The sequence below is a fragment of the Acromyrmex echinatior genome, chromosome 8, assembly GCF_024713525.1.
Source record: "Acromyrmex echinatior isolate Ae372 chromosome 8, ASM2471352v2, whole genome shotgun sequence".
Classification (NCBI taxonomy): Eukaryota; Metazoa; Arthropoda; class Insecta; order Hymenoptera; family Formicidae; genus Acromyrmex; species Acromyrmex echinatior.
The window spans coordinates 9,592,527-9,613,973 of record NC_141859.1 but is presented as its reverse complement, the minus strand read 5'-3'; the positions used below and the strand labels follow the sequence as shown (position 1 = coordinate 9,613,973).

At 36.6% G+C, this 21,447-nt stretch overlaps 1 protein-coding gene across 5 annotated transcripts in view; it reads left to right on the top strand.

The window, feature by feature from the left end:
- The window catches only part of LOC105148322 (neurotrimin), a 378,921-nt gene that overhangs the window by 49,720 nt on the left and 307,754 nt on the right, over positions 1-21,447 (top strand). For 4 of the 5 annotated variants that reach the window (XM_011059981.2, XM_087408694.1, XM_011059983.2 and 1 more), the window contains exon 2: positions 5,200-5,326. In XM_011059981.2, coding sequence (XP_011058283.1) covers positions 5,263-5,326 — 64 coding nt within the window. In that variant the 5' untranslated portion in view covers positions 5,200-5,262. Of the gene's footprint in view, positions 1-4,919; positions 5,114-5,199; positions 5,327-21,447 lie in introns of those variants that run through there. The other variant, XM_011059982.2, reaches the window with a different exon arrangement.

Here is a 21,447-nt window from a genome sequence, read left to right as displayed (position 1 = left end):
ATTACCGGTTACTCGCTGGTGTGTCGCGAGATCGGTATCCTGTGCCTTCGTTTGGTCTCATCAGTGTTCACGAATGATGGATCGACATCTCGTGCAGCCAAATGATAGCGATTTCGCTGTCGTTATTGCTCATAGCAGGAATGATGTTAATGGTCGTGGCCAATGGTAGATGCCAGTTACGTGGTGGCCAATAATGTTTCTCGCGCGTCCACATGCCACAAACTATGTGGAGAGTGAAAAATGTGTTTGAGCTGTGTAAATAAACGTTAAAGGGCCTGTCTGATGGGTCTCACGAAAGCGAACGCGAAGCCGGATCGTCCCGACGAGATACGAGCTGTCTCGTTCTGAAAAGCGCTTGAAAAATAACGCTTCTGCAATGCGTTACTCGCACTAACTGTGCGAATATCACAACCGTTGTTTACCGTACACTTTTTTTGATCGGCTGGTAGATTACATCGAACGTAGGGTTTGTTGGATGGGGATGGAGGCTAATTAAATTTTTTGTTTTAAATTATGAAGATGAAATTTTTATCGCGAAAGTTACGTGAAATTCGCAAAGTTACGTGCATCTAATACGTAATAATTTTGTTGTTCGATGCCATCGTTGTGTATCATACGGCGCTATGGCAACGATCGCAGCTGGCTTACGTTTTTCGAGAGATTACCCTCGTTGGAAATGATTAGTTGGCTGGAATTTAAAATTAATTATCTTTCGCACGAAAGATAATATACATCAAAAGAATATTTATCTTCAATAACCTATATCGCTATTCCACTCAGTGATTCAAGTAATATATTTGTATACTTTACAATTAATTGTTCATTAAAGAGTATGCATGAGATACCATTTATTGCTGATGCGAAAAATTGCGTTTTACAGAAGGATGCTTTTGCCTTTTTTTTATTTCTTTTGAATGTCAATGATTTTTAATTCCTATCTAAAATTTCACTTGATTCTTGAAAAATATATAGTTTCTCAGTATAGTTGTAATTAATCTCCTCTTCTTTCTTGTGAATTTTTTTTCTTATACGTTAGAAATTTTCTTTAAAATGCCATTATCTTTATCTCGAGCTCAGCGAGTACGCTTTCGTTTCTGTAGCGCGGACATTGCAGATGATATAAATAAAAAGATCTTATCGTATGACTGTGCATAAACGAAAGCTCCACGGTGTTCCGGTTTGCTACTTTGGTCGTACAGGTGCATCGCATACATTCGCGAAAGTGCGTTCAGTCTTTTATCTTGAAAAATGCACCGGATGCAATTTCATATTTTATATGAAAGCGTTGCGCGCGCGTTTTGTCTGTGCTCAAATGAAGCAACAGTTGCCTCTGTTCGTTGTTGTGTCTGATCGTAGCTTAATCAAGAATTTTGATAATTCCACGTTTCTTTGCTGAAATTTCTTGAAATATATACGGCATACTGTTCTTTCCAATAACGTCTATTCTGTTTCTATATTGTCATGAAAATCTTGCACTCTTTCTCTCTGAATAAAGAGAATATTTTATGGTACATGAATACATTATGAGAGAAGAAAAACAACAAAGTGTTCGATAATAACTTTTTAAAATACATATATTGATTAATGCATTTTATGACAACCCTTCTTGGCAACATTTTCCGATATTAATATATCTATATAATTACCTATATGTATATATATATATATATATATGTTTTTATGTTCTCATTGCATAAAGAATATAGTACACCATCTCATATCGTAGCATTGTAAAAATAAAATATGTAAAAACGTGTGATGTGGTATCGTAACTTTATTACGAACTGGAGCTGCTGCGAAAAATTCATTTTGTATTATTCATATATTAGTTATGCACGCGGCGCGGAGGTACGTCGAAATTCTGCGCGAAACGTATGGCTTGTGGCGTCTTACGAAACCGTAGCAAAGCGGAATTTCAGGTTTTCGAAGCACACAGTGTATGACGATATAAAGTCCGTGTGCGCACAACCAGTGCATAAAGTAAAAGCGGACTGGGATGAAAGGAGCCGAGAACCAGTGGGAAACGTGCGTCTGAAGGGTTGCCTAGTCCATGTGGATGCTGCGAGAGCAGCGAGCGGTCGGTACGGATAGAGCAAGAGTTACCTATTTCGCTTTTTCCTTGAGTATAAAAAGAAAGAAGGAAAAAGAAAGAAAGGAGGATCATTTATTTGGCGCTCAGGATTGCGTCCGTTCAAGCGGTAGATAAAAGATACAGATAGCCTTTTTTAACATGAAAATTTCGTCCCTTTGTTTTCATTATTTTGCTTGCTCTAAAAATTAAAATGGTATAATTTAAAGTTTAAAACGTTTAATTTAACCTTTACAATCCATGAATCTAATCTTTACATCTAAAATGTTTAATTATATGAATTAAAAATTAAGACAAAATATAAGAATCATATAAAAACTGTATAGGACTCTTAAAAAAACAATACAATGATTATAAAGGGCATATATAAGAGTCGATTAAACAATTTTTGAGTGTAAAAAAATTATTTTAAGACATGAAATATATATTACGTTACTAAAATTCGAATAAATGTGTAAATTATTACATGTTTCGATTCTTGGATTGAACCTTCAGATAATATAATAATACGCGGTAAATTAGTTACCGAAGACAAAAATAGTACTCATAATGGAAAGTGTTACATGGAATACAGCGATCGGATGAATAGCTTCACAGAGAACGGAAATTACTCGCAAACGTTTCGACGACCGGGAATTTCTTGATATTTAATATAGTCATAGTTATTGTTTCGTAAGATAAAAAACTTCGTCAGGATGCTCTTTATAATCATTATAAATATTGTTTTTTACAAAATAAGAAAAAAGTATCAAAAATTTAGTTTCTCTGTTGAAGATCCATTTAATCCTCCGAATTAATTAAATGATACATTTGCAAATTTTCTGATACTTTAATTTAGTTGTACTGTAAATAACAAGCTCTTCTGACGAAGCTAGCTCGAGTTTCACTTGCAGCATTTTCAGTAGATTACATGAAATATTTACGAAAATAAACAGGAGGAAGAAAGCGGGGCGATTACGTTTTGACATGAAGATACAGCGCGTGATTTGTATAAATGGAGTATGTCATGGTTGAAAGCGACTCGAGGGAGGCACGGCGAGCTATTTCGCTAACGGTTATACCAGTTATAAGGATAGGAGGACGTCGCGCCTTCCGCGGATCCGTCCGAGGACGACGCTATCTCGACGTGACGAATGAGCAGCTTCCCGGGACCATCTCGCGGAGCAGAGAGCGCGGACGCTCGAGAAAATCATCCGCATGTTCCAGGAAATTCACGAATAAAATTTCCAGTAGATTGTATGCGACTATACAGGACGTTTTTAAAGATTTTCTATACTTTTCCCTACTTTAAAGCCATTTAGAGTAAATTTTTTCATAAATGTAAAAATAATATTATACTTTATTCTGAATTTATATAGACAATCATGTAAATTTTTCTTTGGCAAAATTTTCAATAAAATAACGATAATAGTAAACTTACGTTTGAAGAAATGAGGAAAACTAAATAAATCTAAAGTGCTATTGCAATTCAATGCGTATTTTAGAGAAAATTATAATAAGAAAGTAGTTGAAATTTCATTCGAAGAAGATTGTCTCTACGTTGTCCAAAATTATATGTCCAATTTTATATGAAAATGTATGGGAATTCTGTTTGATTTATTAGTACAGTTGTGTAATACACTGTGAATTATCATATACTCTATTTATTACAAAACTGTATTCGATTTCTTTGGTTCTGAATATAACTTGTTATGAATAGCATATAAATGATCATATTAGAGTGATAGTGTTGGTATAAATAATTAGAAATGTTGCTGCAATTTTTCAACCTGCGATGGTTTTGCGAGTAAAAATTCTTGAATTGTTAAACTCATATTATTTTTAATTATTTTCTCCCGAAATAAGTTTTCTTGCGAAAAAGATTTACATGACGACATATAAAAGTCAATAATTCTAGCTAATGCGGTCGAGCAAATAATAAATGAATGTGGGCGTATCCAAGGGGGAGGGGTTTGGGTTGGTTCAAACCTTCCCTCCCTCCGAAATTTTTTATTTATTTTACTTTGACAGAATCCCGTTAGGGCACATTTTGATTGCACACATCCACTCATATCGGTCGGGGGAGGGGGGGGGGGTCTAACAATTTTTTACTGCTTTACTAATGAGAATATTTTATTTTGAATTGGCCAAGCGATGTACTCTATCGAAATTTCACTTTTAATTGTAAAAAACATACAACTTTATTTCGACTTTGTTTTTGCTGTTGCATAAAATATTTTTTTCTTCTCGTTATAAGACCATATAAATAATTTTTAATACTTTTGTTAGTTCGAGCATACAATGACAATATTAATAAATTAAATATTTTGCTTGCAGTAACCGTATTGTCCTTTTTTAAAAAAAAGTCTTTAAAGAAATAAGTAAAACATGATTTACAAAACGTAACATTTTTTCTTCTTCAAAATGAGGTACGAGGAGATATTAAAAGCTGTAAAAATATCCAAATGGAATTTATTAACGTTCAAAATTTACGTTGTAAATGTCACAACAACAAAATTGCAGTGACGTTCTTTTCAGTATAGTAGCAAAATTCCCCCCTTTTTTTGGTTCTTATTACAGTTGATGCTTGGTATCCTTGGCTAGAAATGTTCTTCTCTCCCCCCCCCCCGAAAAAATTTCATGATACGCCCACGAAAATGAATATCCTGTTTTTATTCTTCGATATGTTCAGGGAAAAGATTATCTATCCTAAATATTAAATAATGAGTAATAAAGACCTATGTAATTCAAGGAATGAAAAACTTTATTTTAAACTGTTGTACGATGTACTGAAGGAAAATGAAAAGCGGAGGTTGAAAAGCAGTTTGTTGCGAGATTATTTATTGTCACAATATTTTTGTAGTTGATCGAGTAATTGCGCGCGGCATCTGCTGTTGTCAGTAATAGGATGCATGATAACGGGAGGAGGTGTGCGAGATTACGCGTAACAAATTGCGACGCTAACACAATCGTTTCCTCGGCTTTCCTCACCAGTGCTCTGGCAACAGCAGCACTTAGCCGGGCGTTTACGAAAGCGTCGCCTTTGTAAGATAAACGTGCGACCGAACTTGTAATATCTTGTGACATCGCGCACACGCGCGGTTTAACGTAATGCGTCTTCCTTGTTTCAGCTCGTTCTAACGCACGGAAGGCGCGTATTATGTGAGGAGGAAACCGCGACGAGGGAAACGAAGATGTCCGCCGTCAGCGTCGTCGCATGGTTGCTTGGCGCCGTCGCTTTAGCTGCGATTAATAATGGTGAGTCTTTCTATCCAAAGTACACCGATGCGATGACAAGTTGGAAATTTACCACAAAAAAAAGTTTAAAAGACGTTAACGTTTCGAAAAATCGAAAAAAGCTCTGCATGAGTATGTACCATATTCCTTATAATTCCAAATTGAGATATTTCGTCGAAATAAATTATATTACGAATATAAAATTACGAATGTATTGTAGTTTGTTTTATATTTGTAGACTTTTTGAGTTAAAATTTGGTCATCGTCACTCAGTCATATCTTGATCACATTTCACCGTTGTAATTGTCAAGTGTAGCGGAAAATAGATACAAATGTATATTTAATTCATTATTTATTGAATTCTGTAATCTTTTGTATTTATTTAATTCCGCACACTGCTTATTTCGATGAATGCAATCTAGAATTGAATTTGCTATACAGAACAAATTAATGTTTTCGAAAAGTTTTGTTAATTTCCGAGTGGATCATGCAAATTTGTCGAAAAATGAAAATGAATAGTACTTAATAATTTTTCGTTGCTGTACTTTGATGACAACATTTTACAGAAAAATTGTTTAACAAATTTTAACGTTAAAAATAACGTGACTGTATCTAAAGAATTATTCGAGGATAACAGTATTTAAATTAATAACGTATAATATAAAGCGTAGTTTTATTGTTTGCTCAACAATATCCGGAATACGAAGAACAAACGTATTTATGCTCGCCGCGTTTTAAAATATATACAAAATGACCAGTTTTATAACAGTTACAATTTATCCGTTTGCTTTTGGTTTTGCGCCCTTTTGTATTTTTTTATTACGAGCCACACGGAACATGAAATAACTCACAGATATGGTCGAAATATATACGGTTGAATTATGGCGATGGCGCGTTTGATGGATTCGTGTAACGCGTTGTTTGTATTACGAGTGTAGTAGTGTTCTAAATGAAATATGTATATTTGTGGTATTTTTGAATGCGTTGCACTAGCTTTTAAGAATATTCAATAAATATTATCGTGAAAAAAAAAAACAATATGAAAAATATGTGCGGATGAATCATGTAGGAATTGACATACGTATAAACAGTCATAAGTGTGTCTCTATTTTTCCGAGATGCAACTTTTATTCTAATATTATATAAAAAAATATTAAAAGTATAATTGAGATGCAGCTTACATAAATTTGGAATCATTTGTATGTCGATCTTAATGCTATCATATCGATATATATATAAAAACACTTGTCAAACAATCTTATTTAATCTAATTTTCTTTCTGTATATCTATATTACAGAAGTAGGACAGTTACTCAGAAATATATTTCTAGATCAGACATATTTAATATTCTTGACGCCTTATCGCGTGCGCTACTCTTTATAGAAAATTATTCATAGATATTGTCTGTGATCGTGTCACGAAGGTTTTATATTTCAGCGGTATAATATTACCGACCGCGCGTTTTGATATAAGTATATAGAAAAATTTGTCGCGAGTGCATGAAATTCGCAAATTAAATTTGCCGAAAAGAAATTTTCGCGTGAAAGCCTTAGAACGTGTCTCTCCGTTGATTGTTGCGCCGGTGGGACAGTGGTCTTGTTTATCGGGTCGACGTAAAACGATATTTTTGTTCCGTGAGAAGGAACGGATCGAACCTTCTGCCCATGATTCATCCACGCGAATCATCCGTTTCGAGGGGAAATTCGTGCGGTGGCATACGAAATTCGAGGTTCGTCGAGGTTCGATTGTCGACGAGGTACGGCACAATGATTTCGAATCAACGTACGTCCACGCTTGTACACGCGGATACGCATGCTGGCCTCTCTCGTGTGCGTGGCGCCTATTCAAGTATGATTGCTCGTTGATCCGCTACCGTACGACTCTCCCGTCCGCTTGGACGAGAGCAAAAATACAGAAATATAGAGCCAGACCTGTTTCAATATCCGACCTACTCCGAGAAAGAAGGTTTTATTACTCGCTATCAATTTCGATACCGAATTGAATGTAGCGCGATACCGTCTTTAATAGAATCATCTTTAAATATCGTCAAAAAAAAAAGAGGAATTTGTTTTATAATTGATAATCCACGATAGGATGAACCTAGATATATTTTTATGTATTGTTGTTTAAAGATATTATATTTTATACAATATTTACAATATTTATACAATATTTTATTAGGATAAAATAATTGAAAAATTGAATTTAAATTTTAATTCAAATCAAAATGTAGAGTTGTTAGAGAAGAATGAGTTACAATTAAGAAAATTATAATAAGGATTTTAAATTTTAATATTTAAAAGAGGGAGGATTTAATAGTAAGTTTATTGAATTTAATAAATTGAAATTTATATAAAATATGTACAAATTGCCCGTCATTTGTAAATAGAGAATATAAAGAAATTATATTAGATTTTTCAAGAAATTTCATTTGTAACGTAAGAACGTAATTTTTTATTTATTCATGAAAAATGTTATCAGTTCTTACAACTTCTCATATTATCTTATTCATAATGCTATCTAATTATATATATATAGATTATATATATTATATATATTTATAGATGATGGGCTTTTTTTTTATTAAAATCTTAGGTCACAAATATACACGTTAATATAAAATGTACACGTCTGTATAACATTAATCTGTACTATCTTTTCAATCCTTTAATTAATCCGGTTTCATTTTAGAACTTTCGTTTTGTACATTCTTTTCTTATTGTGAGATTCGCAGGCGGCTTACGTACGCTTGTTAAATCGAGATCATTAAAACGTGGCAACCAGTGGCACAGAGTCGTGCTCGTTGTACATTCGCTCCCTTGTACATTCGCGTAATAACGTATATAGGCAACACGATAGTTCTTGTCTCGAGCTGCTAGCAATAAACACCCTTCTATCAAGCAAACAATGCAACGACACGGGGTGAAAAATTAACGAGACGCGCATCATGGACCAAACTCGAACTCATCTTCGCTACTTTCATCCCTTCGGTACTTATCTTCCCGCGCGACCATCCTATGTGTGCGTGCATAGACGCATACGCACGAACACGCACACACACACGCACACACATACACACACACACATATGCTGCGCATCGTTTGGAGGGTAGTTACACGTACACCGGCGGATGTTCGACAGCTGTAGCAGCACGTCGCTAGCACGACTCGTTACGTACGTGTTCCTACGTATTTTCATTGGTAGAACGATATGGGTTCCGATCGGCCGTTACGAGCTATTCCATAAGACAGGTAAGCTCGCGAGCAAGCAGAGACCCGTAATTACGTCATCAATTTACCGAGCGTTCGTTGACGAGGAGACCGCTGGATATGACATTAAAGACGACCTTATGCGAGAGATTTACGTTAAAATCGCCGAGAGAGAAAGAGAGAGGGAGAGGGAAAGAGATCGTAAAGTGAACGTATAAATCCGACTATGCAGATATGGACGACGTATGTGAAAGTACAGTGATACAGTCATAGTTTCGTCTTGCCCAAGTTATTCATTCTTTTCATTTTTTTAACAATGGTCAGAATGATATTTCCGCACAATCGTTTATGAATGTCCCAAGAATTTTCGCATACCGACCTGTCATCGACTTGTCGGCGCGTTTCCATATTGCAAAATGGTTATTAAAACGTGGTGTCATCCAATTAACGAGTAATTACCGTTGCTTATTATTGCTTGATGAGCAACACACGGTTATATTACGACAGACGTGTTGTCTAATATTCCATTATCGATGAATATTAATTAATGTCACACGTGTATCGCGTGCGCGGATAATTAAATTGTCATAAATTGTCGTGAGTTCGCACAGTCTTTGAACGCGACAATAATTATGCGTGTTATCGGGAATCGCTATTCCTAATTTTTCCTAGTTTCGCCAAACGTGATTCGATTGAAATTGTCCGATGTATTGAAAGATTTTCAACAGCGATATCTCGCGCGCTCATTTGCGCGAGCGTTCTTGTCCAAAGTCTGGCAATTAGGGTTGATCTCTTATTGCTGGTACTAGTTTGCTGCTCTCCTCGCGACAGAGTTCTGTAAACTAGAGAAAGGATCGTCGGAGGATATATAGGTTGATTTAAGCCCTGCGGCTAGGTGGAAATCTTTGATAAGGCACGGCTACCGCAAACGCTGATTGGTTGCCCGAGGCCTCGTGCCAATATGACGTTCAAACAATACGCTTCATGCTAACAATGCAATCGGCTGAGATAAAGATGATCCATCCGATACCCATCTACATCTCCCATCGCCTCTCTTATCCGATCGTTCACCTATAACTTTGGATATTCTCCAATAGCTTTACTCTAATTTCCAGACTCTGATGATTGAAGGTTGTATGGTGAAACAAGGTTGCATTGACGGATGATATTTTAGCATTTCCCGAACTTACAATTAGATAATATTATATGTAAAGTGCCGTAGTGCGAAATTCGTGTCTCTTTGGGCGCGACAAGTGTCATATAAAATGATCTAACGTAACGTTACGCGCGTAATTTAATTTCCTTGTATGTACACGTAGCGTTACGCGCATACGCAAGCGCTAAAGCGGGTTACGCGTGTGACACACTATCTTGGCTATATTTTACATAATTCTCTTTGATCAACGTTTCGCGGCGCTTTGGCGTGATTAAATTAATTAATCACTTCTAACCGGCACATGCGTCTTTGTATCTGTCGCGATTAGGGAATATACACTACAGTTTCTATCGCGCCGACGAAATTGGGAGCTATAGAATAGCGTTCGTGATATCGAACGTTCCCCGTGCAGTCTGATCTATCGTACATATTACGTGTATATTTATAGTGGTGTGTCGCACGTATATATATATATATATATACTTAAAAATCACACATCCGTACATCCGCCGGTACACAAAGCCGCATCGTGTCTAGCTATACCAAGATATACGTCGTTACGCGCGATCGATGTCGTTATATTTTTCTTCGACCGTGTATATGCATTGGGCCTTGTTTTCTCGAGTATAATGAACCTCGTTTGTCGTTAAACTTTGTCGCACCTATATAGATCACTCTCGGTGCTAGTGCTGGGCTATTGGCGACGTTGACGTTGCTGCGCGTTCAAGCATAAAAGTGTTGCCGGTAGTATATAAACTGGCGCCTTCAGTATTGTGCCATGCTTGAAAGCTTGAAAGAAAAAGAGAGAGGGGATGGGGAGAGAGCGAGAGAGAGAGATATGGCTGGATGGCTTATTATAAACGTCGAGTGAAGAAATATCGACGTAACTTGGGTACTGGTTCGAAACGAAGAGCCGCCTTTTACCTTACTTACTTAACTACGTGTCGCGCCTCTTTCTCCGCTAGGGTATTCCGATGTTACCGTGTACGGCACTTTCCAGGAAGAATTCATGTCGCCGGGCTTATTCTGACGTCAGTAAGCTGTTACTCTCTTCTTGTTTCCGTGTAAAAGAGATTTGTCACGCGGAAAAGGGATGATGGGATAACAGGAGGAAAATAATTGAATCCGTCATTGTACAGAGGATGTGTGTCATAATAGAAATTTTTTAGCAATAAGACGAAGCTCTTGAAATGGTTTATCGTGTTTATTGTTCCACACAAATCGTGCTTCCACAAATACAGCACAATCCGATTATTTTTTCAGAATCTTCACAATACTGTCACAATACTGTTCTAGGAATAATAAATTTTCCTGGCTAATTTTCAGTTTTTATTCTGTACCAATTGAATTTTTGCGTTGATATTGTTTGCTAGATAAAGTGAAGGAAAGAAAGTTTTTATATTAGCTAAAATAACGAATCAGTAATAATAAAGCATTTTTGTAACAAAAAAATTGTAGAATGTGGATATACAAAAGTGGCACGATCGATGACACGTGAAAAAAGAAATACCATTAAAATGATTTGATATTTATCACGAGTCATATATTGTTTCCGAGTTTTTTTAATAAATTGGGATGAGATCCTAAAACGCACCCTTCTTTTTCTTTCCAGCAAACAAGAGGGCTTCCTACGATTCTTTCCTTGTCCAAATACACAACAAGAGGGAAATCGAAATGTCAATCTTTTGCCTTATATATAATAGCAATTCTTCATTACCTGTCCGAATTTGTCTCTCTCACTTTAATAAGAGAGCACTTGCATTGAATTACTTCCACTATCGCGAGGCGTATCGCGAAAGAAATAGAAAGGCGTGTTCGAATAGTAGTGCGTCACCGATAACACGCATTGTCGTCTTCCTATTCACGTTACTGGAGTGGAACGGGAATCGATAATGAGAATAACTGCGTGCGCGCGCGTTGTGGTGTGTGTGTGTGTGTGTGTGTGTGTGTGTGTGTGTGTGTGTGTGTGAGTGTGTATGTGAGAGAGAGAGAGAGAGAAAGAGAAAGGAGGAGGAGTGGAAGGAAAGGAAGAGAAAGAGAGCGATAAAGCGCGCGTACTAAGAGGTTGGATTTCGTAAAAAATCTGCACGTAGAGCGAGACAAGTATCCACTTGCGCTGTAACTCAGAATATCAACCAAACTATATCATAGTCGACGGGCGATACGCTGATATACTTGACGATGAGTTTATGAAACTTACTTTTAAGTGTCTTTCGGCTGATGATATACGCGCACGAAGATTAAGACCAAAGTTTTCTCTTAAAACTGGGTGAAGTATATAGATACTGTCGCGGACATCATGGACAAATTTTAATAGCGTCATGTAACAATTTATAACTTGACGTCAGTTTATAAAAAGGGATGCTTTAATTCTATTAAAGAAAAAGTAAATTTTACACGTAAAGTATTATCGGCAGGTCATTACTTCTATTTTTGTTTTGATCATCCATCAGTTATGTTGAGAAAATAAATTGTAGACGGTATAAAAATGGGTAATGTTATAAATACACATCTTTTTAAAGTCCAGCGTTGATACCCAGGTCACGATTTAAGCTTCGTTAGAGCTCTAATAAATCGAGTTGTTGCTGCATCGATTAATCAATGCGTATACACGGTAGCTCGTTACACTCGCGTCTATTCAAAACGCGATGTTAACAGCTCTCTACAACATGTAAACTGAAACGCATGTAGTTACGGCCAAATTTCTGTTCGAAGCCATTAATGTGGTTCGAACGCCTTGCGAGCCGGCGAAATAAGCTCGCAAGTTCAAGGGGCACCTACAAGGCTAATGTTAAAATGGCCGTAGTTTGCTCGAGTTGCTCCGTAACTTCGAAGACATATGTTTCCAAAGCGAACGAGAGCCATTCTTTCCTTCCCTTTTCGCAAAGTTATTCTTTGATCCACCGAGACTCGGTAAGGAGATCATGGAGAATGTTTCAGTATCCAAAGAACCTGGGATAATAACATGCTAACCCATATAGGGAATATTTTCTACAAAACGCATATTGTATTGTAAAAGAGAGAGAGAGACTATGAAATATTAATTCGAATTAGTATTTTCATTTTTTAGCTTCTGTATCTGTAGCTTTTTATTTATTGATAGATTAGGAGATATAACGATTTAGTCAGAAGATAATTAAAAGTAAAAAATATTTCTTTGACAATTATTGATTGAAATCATCGCGTTGTGGTACTTGGTGCCTTTTCCTCATTTCTTTTCATGATCAATTCTTGATTATTGTTTCACTCTCATCTTTTCTGGTCGGTACCATCGATATGTAACGTAATTCCAAGTGACCTGGATAGATATTGTTACTGAGAAACGAGCTGGAATTATTTTTCAATTTATCCGATGAGCAATAACATTGGCTTCAGATAGTGGAGAATGAATATCTCGATGGGGGAGAAGGGAGGGATTCCCCGCATCTATCCTGAGAAGCAAAATCTATTCTGTTTGAGGGAAGAAAAAAGACTTTCAGCTTTGTACCCCGATTTTTCATTCGTATGTTGTAATAATTTATAAAGATATATTTAGAAAAATAAGTTGGGATGTCTCTCTTTGTTTTAAAGAGTAAATGCACCAACTGCTAGTACCGTAGATGCTTTAGTGTCAATATTATGTCTAGGGTAACGTTTAACTCACTGTGTTTGCTTTGGAAACAGCGTACGTATGGTCGGAAGAGGATGATGAATTTTTGAGAGGAGAATTTCCTCCAAGATTTTCTACTAGACACTAGCGGCATTCATTTAACGTCGCGCGAGTTCGTTTCCATCGATCCGTGCACAAGCACTTTACCACACTTGACCGAGAACAGCTTTTAACGGCCCATCATCTCGGATGGCTACTCATCGACACGGAAAGTATATTCGGAATACCTATAATACGTTTTGAAGGAAAATCGATACACCCAATGGGGTGAAAGAGAAAAAGAGAGAGAGGAGAGGGAGAGAGAGAGGGGGGAGAGGGGGCGAGAGAGAGAGAGAGAGAGAGAAGACCGCACGACTCGCTTGAGTCAGCTATCAGCGGTCGTGATCTCTTTTATTGAATTCACGAAGAATTCTATTTATACCGAAGCAACGATGGAGGAGGCGCAGGATAAGGAAAATTAATTGAGCGTCGATTCCGAGCGATTCGTTCTACCGCGGCAATAAGTCGAAAGATGGATACGTATGTATATACACGGTCATATATAAACTAATGTAAGTAGCTTATGCGAAGTTAAACACAATGCAAAGACGCGAGTTTGAAACTGGCTCCATATAGGATCGATCACCATCGATATCGGATACTTTGTGCCGCGCCATCATTGCGTATATCTCGTGCAAACATCGTTATAATATACGCGACGATCTCTGCTCCGTTTCGACGACGCGACGCAGCGACGGTATCCATAGTGTTTCCTCTCATCGATCGTCTGCTTCATTCGGTTCTGGTATTATTAACGAACGCCGATGTGAACAACATCCGAGCTGCTACAGTCGAGCGCGAAATTTTCGGGAAATTCGTAGTCAAATCGGAACATCCCGTTGTTAATTTTCCTAAATATAATTTTCTATCTCTTTAATTTTCAACAACAGCGGAGCCTAGTGTCCCCAACGCTACTTGTAGGGAATATTGCTAGGTCTGGGGGATGAAATTAAATGAATTTATCTCTTCTAGTCGCAATAATCAGACGTAGTTAGTTAAAGTCTGTTTACCGAGTGCCAAGAGTTCGGTAGAGACGGATAACAGCGGAAGAACAGGGAGAATATGCATACGTTGAACATGGGATGGAAGGGAAGAGTAAAGAGAGAGAGAGAGAGAGAGAGAGAGAGAATAGAAATGGCTGAGGATGAAAGCTGTGAGAACCGCAAGCTCCTCCATCCTCTCATACTCGTGCAAACGTCTCGGAACCTCGAGGGCATACGCCGAAAGGAGAGGTTGTGCCAAGGGCGGCACAGAGCGTCTTAATCTTCCCAGCGAATTTATGACCGAGTTGTTTAAAGGATGTTTAGTTGTGCTTAATCCCGTAACTGCTGCACTCGCGTTTCCTAGTTTGCCTGTTCCTCGTTTCGAGCCCATCGTGCACTTCTATTTCCCGTGCGCGCGTTCATGTTCCCTCGACTCCCTTTTTTGTTCTTTATTTTTGAAAGGCATATTCAAGCCGAGCTTGTTCCGCCTTGGCTAGATGAAAATCAAATGCCCGGTATATTCTGTGTTACTGCACAGCTCCTTTCCGTATCCGTCTAACTCGATTTTTCTCTTTTATTCTTTATATATGCCCATTATTTAGCGGAAATCTCGGCATAAAGTCGACCACACTATTCCCGAGCTCATAAAGCGACAGGTGAAAAGAGAGCTCATAAAAGAAAGCTTGGATTCCACTAAAAATATTGTATTGTCTGTATATCGTCAATGTATGTTGTAGCATCTCAATACATTTTCGTATTTTATGAATCCTACAGAATTAAATGTACTAATATAATTATGATGCTTTCACATACTTTTACATCTATATATTGTACCTACATTGCTTGTTTTCAGGATAATTATTTTCGATAATAACTTTATTATTTAATAATAACTTTTTATTAAATTTATTAATAACTAATAAATTCATTTTCTCGATAAATTGACTAAATATTATTTCAACAAATTGGCTCACGAGAAAAAACTAAATATTATTTTATTTTAAAATATCATATTTATATACTTTTTCTAGGTCATTCGGTTACCCTAGTTCAATATTTTCTAAAATGTCATTGCAATAAAATATAAGTAATTAATCGAGCGTCAATATATATTCATGTTCTAATTTTCATTCACTAGAACCGCATCTGCGGTATCGAGTTCCTGTTAAGTACACGAAGTTAGCGAATTCTCTCGATGACATTTGCGTCGTTCGTTCGCCAATACTGGTTTCGCTGACCACAGTGATCTCCAAAGAGGTCGTTTGCCATGAGTTCTCTGCGTTCGGTATTTGGTGAACTTCTTGGCGAAATTAAGGTCAGAGTGGTAGAACTTGTTCAAAACTTAATTAGATAAACTAATCAAAGCGCGACTATTAGCGGTATGTCGCTGTTCTGTTCTTTGTCGAATTGTCGAATACTCGAAGTCGTTAAGCGAGCACGGTCAGTAAAAGGACCATTCGAATCGTAACTTGTTCTTGACACGATTAGAAATATCTCCACTACAGTTTTTTAATTTTTATAATGTTTGTATTATTTATTGGTATTTTAATTGTTTTTCAGTTTTTTAATCTATATCTAAATCTGTGATTCTAACTCGTATGTATTATATCTCAATATTATTTTATTAGAAACGATATTTTAAATATTTTTTGTTTTCTCTCTCTCTCTCTCTCTCTCTCTCTCAAGTTTAGCACACATCAGAAATTCTTTACTTTGCATGTTATTATACTCCCATAAATCCTATTTGTTTCGGTAAACTAGACATGTAAATAAAAATTTAAGTTATATTTAAAGCAAGCATCTTGCAGTATCTCATAATACGTTATAATTGAATCGCTTACGATCTATTTAACTGAGATTTAATAACATCTGAAAGAAATGTATCTCTTTACTGCTTCATCGAGCTGCGCATAATAGAAGTACTTGATGCTTGAAAATGTTGCACCGTGAAGGCACTCGTACTACTAGCTAGTGAAAGGATATCGCAATTGCGTGTACTATGTGCGTGCTGCACGTGCGCGATTACCGATTTGCATACGACTCAACGCCGGTTGATATAGCCGTGGTGTGTTGTTCAATGGGATCCTGGGAATCCGAAATCCGGTTCTGTTACGCGAAGTCGACCACGCTCGTATGTCGAGCACGTAGAAATTCGTGCTTTCCTCTTACCTTATCTACCGTAGCGAGTCTCGAGAGTTCTCGCGAGACGACATCGCGAATCTACAAGGGAGAAAGAGCAAGTTTTCCTACCTACCTACCTACCTACTTATCTATACATCTACCTATCTACCCACCCACCCACCCCTGTTTAGTTTCTTTCCGCTTGAAGCCATCCCGACATGCTCGACGTCAATCCGATATTTACATTTTTCCGTCAGTTTTGCTTGTCGAAGCGGCAATATTTCTTCGGTAATTGCTAGATCAGGTCGACTTCTAGCAAACGAGATGATCTAGTATTTTTTTGTTTGATTAAAGTTTAGATAACGAAGATCCACCAGTGTGTATGTCTTCACTACTTGATGCCGTCTTTTTTTTTATTTTTATTTTTCTTATTTTTAGATCGTTTTGGATATCAATCTCTTAGACAACGTGGCTGAAAAAAATTAAAATAATGAACATGTAATATTTTAGAGATATAAATAGATGTTATCTATTTATTTTCTTGTTTAAAATAACGTAATTAATTTTGTTATTATGACTTGATGAAATTTACAAATTTCTGTAATATTATGTATATTATGAGACCGTTTAATTTCATTAGCAGAATAATTAAAAACAAATAAAGAGTCTTGTACACACTCTATGTTAATCGATGTACGTACCGTGTTTCAAACCGATTGTCTGCTTTGGAAGTGAACTCTTGATAGTGAGGTGGCTTACAAAGCTAATCGATCGTGAATGTTTGTGGCGAGTGTAACGGCACTGAATTGTTTGAGTCCGGCCGATTCGGATTTCATTCTCTCTACGCTGTAATATGCACATATAATCCATTGTGCTTAATTTCGAATTTTTTTGTAAATCTTTGTAAAAGATTCAAGTTACTTCTCTTCTCAAGCGGCGCCTGAAGATCTTATCGTAAAGCTGATTCATCCTGAATCGATAAGACAAGATGCATTAATTAGATGCATTAATAACGGAAAAGGAGCAGCAGTTATTATATAAAATAGGAAGTTTGCCTTTCATAATCCTATCTGATGCGGGCGCTGCTTTGTATGCAAATTGTCGTGTGCTAATAAAGTTAATCCACGGTTCATAAGTTGAGGTCGTAAGATTAGACGACGGAAAATAAGTAGTGACGCTCAAAGTCTATGAAGACTATGAAAAACACGTATGCATTTAATATAAGTATATGATTACGACCTAGTATTTACAATTTTAAAATTCAAGCTTAGTATGCGCCGCTCGTTTTGACCTAGTTGTTGAGAATTTACTATTCGCGACCAACTCGAAGACGGAGAGTTATGAAACGTATAATCTTTTCGGAGTATTTCAAAGATTCCGATCACTTCGGTTCTTTGAGTTCTCGAGTAAATTGAATTAATATCGACGCTGTTGTGGTTGTCACGCTTTTGCTGTACACGATTCTTCTCGAATATTCGATCGAGCGATCCACAAGTTATTTGCCCCCCCTCTCTTCTCTCCCCTCCCCCGTATGGAACGTGATAATAGACCGGATTATGAAAAAGTTCCTCCGGCACTATTCCTCCATCGAAAGTTAGCATCTCATCCTCTGTTCATAATGCTGTATACACTGGCAAACTCATCCGGGAAAACTTATTTAACTTAAGCGATATGATTCGATACGTCGATTCCTTCGGATACAAGTCAAACAAAGTTCATCCGGAAGTTTCTTGCTGACACATATCCCCGACGGGAAAATTCCTTTTCTTCGTAGAAAGTTGCGGTCATTTGTTTTACTTTGCTTTCACTACAAGGATCCTGCGAATAGAAAGGTCACCGGAGGATCTAACTTTGTTCGTGATGAAACATCACGGATACACATCAACACACACAAACATTTTTGTGTTTATCTTATAACTTGGTAGATGAATAAAAATTGTAGAAATTAAAAGAAATTTTCCACTTTCGCATAATACGTCGCATTATATATTGTTTATTCGCGAGCTTCACGAGCCGTGGTAAACTCTATCGTATCGTGTAATTGCAGTTAACTATATTACTATACGCTCGCGCGCATTATCTCCCAAAGGGGTTCGATCCTTGTTACTTGCGCCAGATTGCATTTTATCGACTTCGTGACCGAATTAACTTTCACGAATGGTAGTTGCTAAGGGCCGAAGTTGAAAGTGTACGAGTTCTTTGTGCGAGGTAGGACAATACGGTGCGCGGAGCAGCAGTGATGCAGCTTCGCCGGTTTATTAATAACAGAACAAAATAGAGTTCGCGCGTAGCGCGAACTTTCTCAGCGATGCTGGATAACGACAACGTAATGTTTCTCGCTCACAGACTGTATCGAATGACTTACCAGTCCTTACTCAACGAACCTTGTCTTCGCTCTGATAATTGAAGTTTCTTCAATTCAAGAATTCTGAAGTTTAATTCCGGGTTTTAGACCTCGGAAACTGAAAGTGTCCTCTTTTGTTCGCGTTGTAATCATCACAGTACTACATCTCACGTTTTATGCTTTTGCCTTATGATTTCTCTTGCTCCGTAATTATTTTTCCTTGTACTACGCAAACGCTACCTCGATCTTGCATGTACGACAAATTTGTAAATAAATTAATATTAATGCGTAACTTTGCTAAAACAATGATGACATCAACAATGATTTTAGAGCTGTATTCTGCCATAGTAAAATGCCTTTGAAGTAGCCATAAACTGGAAATGCTTTATGAGGACTTTTTAGTGTTACATTCATTACAATATATCTTATTTTATTTTTCCCATTTTAATGTTTTAGCTAACCATTCTCTAAATTAAATTAGAATTTCAAAGAATGGATATATACGCTTTGACGGAGTTCGTATACACATCACAAGATGGAGAAGGTATAAATGTATATATTTGTATATATTTTTCAAGCGTAAGGAAAAATTGTCAGACTGGATATTTTATTCTCTTTGAAAGATATGTACGTGCCTCACACTAGAGAGGCACTTTATGTGTTGAAAGTGATGGATCTTATAAAGAATATTATTGATTTATATTGTTTTCGTAAATTGTATAAACATGTTCTCTTAGTTTGGATTATATTTTCTTGGCTGTGAGATATCGATATCGCGACACAAACTACTGTCGACCACAATAGTCAGTTATTCGCGTTATTTTGTGGTTTATCCAATTACTGGGGGATTATCGGATAAAAGTATTGGAGTTGCGCGTCGTGTAAAATTGGCCTTTCGACAAGTCCCGGATTGGCAAAGCTTCTGAAAGAAAGGAAGGGATGAGGAAAAAGAAAGAACGAAAGCTGTCTCGAAGACAAGACAAATGGGGCTTTCGCAGTTGACATTTTTCACACCAAAAATTGAAACCGATGTAATTTTATTGAGTTTATTTCTTGATACTACATACGTACGAAAATTTATTTTATGTCAATCGTTACGTCTCCATTATTACAAATAAAGAAACTATTTTCATTTGTCCATGTAAAATTATATCAAGAAGTGTGATGAATTGATATACATATATGTAGATATATGAATATCACGATTATATATGAACCATATTTCATAGACGGAGAATAATATCAAATAATATGTTATAATTTTCTTTTAGAATAATATTTTGCATCCTCATTGCAAAAATCAGTATATTTTATCTAACTTTAACAAAAGTTACGTCTAATGCATGAATAAATTGCGGAATTTATTACAGCTCAATATCAACTTCCCTTAGAATTAATATTCATTATGTTATTAGATTTGCAATGTCAGCATTTAATAAAATGAATTTGATATGACTGTATTGTGGTCAATACTATGCGTAATAGTATAATTATAACTAAACCATCGCTTTGAGCTTTCTCTTGTTCGACTCGTGAAACATTATCCCATATATTACATCGCTTTAAAGCACCTTCCCTATTACAAACATTATTTGTGTCATGCGTCCTTTCATTTAATATACGTTCCGCTGGCAAAATGTGACTACCTTGTTCTCTCTCGAAATGCAACGCATTACGTGTACGGAATACCGTCGTCTACACCATTTAGAGTAATTACTCGGCAGTGTTGAGATGTCTCCTGCATTCCCATGCACCGTGCAACATTTGTATACCCTTTACGATTAACGGAATGTTTCTGTACGCATGCCTCAAGATGACTTCCGGCATCTCGCAAGAGAACGGTCAAAGAAAGTGCTTCTCTCTCTCTCTCTCTCTCTCTTGAGTCTCCCTTGAAACTCTTGATAACAAATTTGTAAGAAAAAATACACATATGAGGGACTCCTGCTTTTCTGCTATTATTGAGCTATTAAGTTAAAGTTGTATTCATAAACAATATTAACGCATACAGTTTTTTTTTATAAAAGTAGATGATAGATAGCAGCGATTTTGAAATTTGCAAGAATATTCGTAAAGCAGAAGAGCAGTATATACGTAAACATGTTGGAATGGGCCATATTTGTTCTGATATTCGTTTCGAAGTCTGGGATGAGGAATGCAGCGTAGCGTGGGCAACGTGAGCGCAATAATATCGTACTTACGCCCATCGTAAATACGTGCTGCAGATGTAACCACTGACCATTAAAATGTTTATGGATCAGAAGCTATGAAGTAACTTTCGGACTTCGTACGTAGAATATATTTACACAATCTATGAGCTTCTTGCCTCTGATATTTTGTGCTGTTTTATTATTACAATATCGAGCTTCATATCAAAGTGTGATCAATGGAACGCGATGATCATTGGAAGAAATAATTTTATAATAGAATCAATAATATCTTCCATTGTTAGAATCAATAATATCTTGTATGGAGAGATTTTTTTTTTTTTTTTTTTTAAATAAATTTGTACTTTTTATTTCAAGTTGGCGCAAGTTCCATATTGTTAATTTGATTCACGATTTCTCACCCATCTTCTCACAAATTTATATGTTCGCATATTGATACGGCGAGGGGAAACTTTCTGAGAAAAGTTAGTAATTT